Genomic DNA, 3270 nt, shown 5'->3' on the forward strand with positions numbered 1-3270 from the left:
TGTGGTTTGGTGGGTTCTGTGGGGGGTTGGGTGGGCTGTTGGGCACTGGGGGCTGGAGGGCTATGGGCAGTTGTGGGGGCTGCGGGGCCCCATGGGGGGTTGTATGTTCTATGGGGGGGCTGGGGGACTATGGGCAGTTGAGCGGGAAGGGGGCACCATGGGGCGCTGCGGGGTGCTATGGAGGTTTGTGGGTTCTATGGGGGGTTGGGTGAGCTGTGGGGCACCGGGGGCTGCAGGGCACCATGGGGGGCTTTGGGGCACAATAGGGGGCTGTGGGGCACGGTGCCAGCCACTCCCTCTGCCCTCTCCCCCCAGCCACGCAGAAGGACGAGCGCCTGACGATCTCCGCCTGCTCCTTCGTGCGCCCCTGGGGGCGCGTCCCCCCCAGCCAGCGCCGTGGGGTCAGCCAGGCCTACGAAGGGGGCTGTACCTGCCAGGTGAGTCCTGGGGAGACAGGGCCTAGGGGGGTAGGGAGATGGGGAGTGGGAGGGACCCTAATACCCCCCCCGACCCCCCAGCTGATGCCATGTAACACCAGGCCCAATGGGGGGGCAGATGTGGGGCTTCGGAGGTGGGGTCTATGTGGGACGGGCGTGTCCCAGAGGCCACAGTGTGGGTGGGGGGTGGGATCTAGGAGGGGGTGGGTGTGGCTCTCTCTAGCCCCGCCCCATGCCGCAGGTACTGTGTCTCAGGGAAGGGGGCGTTTCAGGGGGCGGAGTCTAGGAGGTGTAGGCGGGGTCTATGTGACCGATGTGGGTGGGGTCTGTGGGTGGGCGTGGCTCTCTCTAACCCCGCCCCCTCCCCAGGTGGTGCCCTGTCTCTTCATGCCCTGCTCGCTGTCGGGCGACGCCCAGTGCCTCTGGACCGACGGGCTCCTGGACCGGAGCTGGCAGGGGCCCCAGGACCAGGACCAGGCCTGCCTGCCCCGCCCCAGCCAGGGGGTGCCCCCCGGGGCCGACCCCTTCTGCACCTGGGAGCCCCTCAAGAGCAGCCTCCCCGGGGCCCTGCTCAAGGCAGGCCGGGGCCGGGAGCAGTGAGCCCCCGCACCACGCCGGCCCCCTGGACTGTGACCCCCGTGGGCTCTGATTCCCCCCACTCTGCCCCGAACCCGTTAAAACTGTTTTCCTGAGTTGGATTCGTAAATAAAGAAATCTCTGTGAGTCAGGTCTGCACCGTTGTCTGCCGGGCTGGGGGGCAGGGGAGGGGGGATGGGCAAGCCCCCAGGTCTAGCTGCCCCAGAGCCCCACCCCCCCATACTCCAATCCCCGGCTACCCCCCTGCGCCGCAATCCCTGACTGTCCCCCCTTCACCCCCCGCATTCCTGAGGGCTCTCCCTGTGGGCCTTGTGGCTCAAGGGAGCCCAGGGGGTGGCCAGTTCACCTCTGCCCCCCGGGTTGCCCCGGGGCTCCTTGAGGCTGCAGCCAATGGGGCCCCCCCTTTGCGAAGGCCTCTGCCTGGCACACTAAGGGGTTGCAGCCCCATGGCACAGAGCAGCCCCTGGGGGTCCAGGGAAGCCCTAAGACCTGCCCACCCCTGTGCCCCACAGCTGTCCCCCCACACCTGAGCCCTGCTTGCCAGCCCCCCTGCGCTCAGCCCCTGCCCACTCCAGAGCCCCACCCCCTGCCAGCCTCACAGCCCCATCGCCTGCATACCCCCAGCCCCACAGCCTCGCCCCCTGCCAGCCTCACAGCCCACCCCACAACCCTGCCCCCTGCTCACCCACTGCCAGGCTCACAGCCCCACCCCTTGCCCACCCCACAGCCCTGCTGCCTGCTCCCCCCCTGCCAGCCTCATAGCCCCACCCCTTGCCCACCTCACAGCCCCACCTCCTGCCCACCGCCTGCCAGCCTCACAGCCCCACCCCTTGCCCACCCCACAGCCCTGCAGTGCCGCCCCCTGCCAGCCTCACAGCCCCACCACCTACGCACCCCCAGCCCGACAGCCTCGCCCCCTGCCAACCTCACAGCCCACCCCACAGCCCTGCCCCCTGCTCACCCACTGTCAGCCTCACAGCCCCACCCCTTGCCCACCCCACAGCCCTGCTGCCTGCTCACCCCCTGCCAGCCTCACAGCCCCACCCTTTGCCCACCCCACAGCCCTGCCACCTGCTCACTCACTGCCAGGCTAACTGCCAACCCCACAGCCCCACCGCTTGCCCGCCCCCCAGCCTCGCCCCCTGCCAGCCTCACAGCCCCACCCCTTGCCCACCCCACAGCCCTGCAGTCCTGCCCCCTGCCAGGCTCACAGTGCATGCCACAGCGCTGTCCCCTGCCCCCTGCCAGCATTGTAAAAAAGAGAGAGATTGCCCCACAGTACCAGCCCCGGCCCCCTGGCGCTCACACCCACGACTGGGCTGTGTCGCAGAAACGTTATAGATGGAGTGCAGGGAGTTGACGCTGGCATACCCGGCGTACTGCAAGCCCGAATCAACCAACCCCCGGTGTGTGCGCCCCCGGGGCCATGCTGTACAGGGTGCTGGTCGACCAGCACGAAGTCGGTGGGTGCACGTTCCTGGGGTGGCAGACAGGGGGTTAACACAGGCCCCTCGCTAGCCGCGTGTCCCTCCAGATCACACCTGCTCAACCCACAAAGGGAACCCCTGCCCCCCTTTCCTCTTGCCATGTGAGGTTCCCTGCCCCCGCATATCCCACCACCCCTTCCACTGGAGCTCGCCCCTCTATGCCCCATCCACATAAAGAATGCTTCCTCCCCTTCCCCTCACCCAGGGTGAGCCCTGCACACCCCCCACAATTCTCACTGCCCCCAATGAAAGAAGCTTGGCCCTTTTGGCCCCCCACAGAACCAGTGGGGGGATCATGGGAAGTGGGGAGAGGGTCTGGGAGCAGCGCTTTCCCAAATCAGTCCCCTCCCCACCTAAACCCATAGCCCCTGGGCGGCGGTTCCCCCGTTCCTGCCCCCCAGTCTCCCCACCTAAACCCACAGCCCCTGGCTGACGTTCCCCATTCTGCCCCCCAGTCTCCCACCTACCCAACAGCCCCTGGCTGGCATGTTCCCCCATTCCGCCCCCTTCTGGTCTCAGCCCCGCCCTACGGTTTCACTGCCTACTTACTTACTCAATCCTAGCCAGCAACATGGACGAGGAGCGGCCCGGCGGATCCCAAGGGCCCCATCCTCGGTGAGCTATTCTGTGTACCTCTCGCCTCAAAAAAAAAAACCTCACCACCTTCATGCCCATTGCGCAGAACCTCGAGATCCACCGAAAAGGCCCCGTGGCTGAGCCACTAGATTTAAGCTCGAAAACTCGGCCTG

General features: G+C 67.3%; 2 protein-coding genes across 2 annotated transcripts in view; one reads left to right on the forward strand and one right to left on the reverse strand.

The window, feature by feature from the left end:
* The window catches only part of TIMP1 (TIMP metallopeptidase inhibitor 1), a 5016-nt gene extending 3853 nt beyond the window's left edge, over window positions 1–1163 (forward strand). Inside the window, exons 3-4 of the mRNA XM_032767261.2 lie at window positions 316–437; window positions 807–1163. Coding sequence (XP_032623152.1) covers window positions 316–437; window positions 807–1037 — 353 coding nt within the window. The 3' untranslated portion in view covers window positions 1038–1163. The remainder of the gene's footprint in view (window positions 1–315; window positions 438–806) is intronic.
* The window catches only part of SYN1 (synapsin I), a 31806-nt gene that overhangs the window by 22393 nt on the left and 6143 nt on the right, over window positions 1–3270 (reverse strand). The window contains 2 exon segments of the mRNA XM_075071280.1: window positions 3182–3237; window positions 3239–3267. Coding sequence (XP_074927381.1) covers window positions 3182–3237; window positions 3239–3267 — 85 coding nt within the window.

This window comes from Chelonoidis abingdonii, chromosome 11 (assembly GCF_003597395.2).
Source record: "Chelonoidis abingdonii isolate Lonesome George chromosome 11, CheloAbing_2.0, whole genome shotgun sequence".
Classification (NCBI taxonomy): domain Eukaryota; kingdom Metazoa; phylum Chordata; order Testudines; family Testudinidae; genus Chelonoidis; species Chelonoidis abingdonii.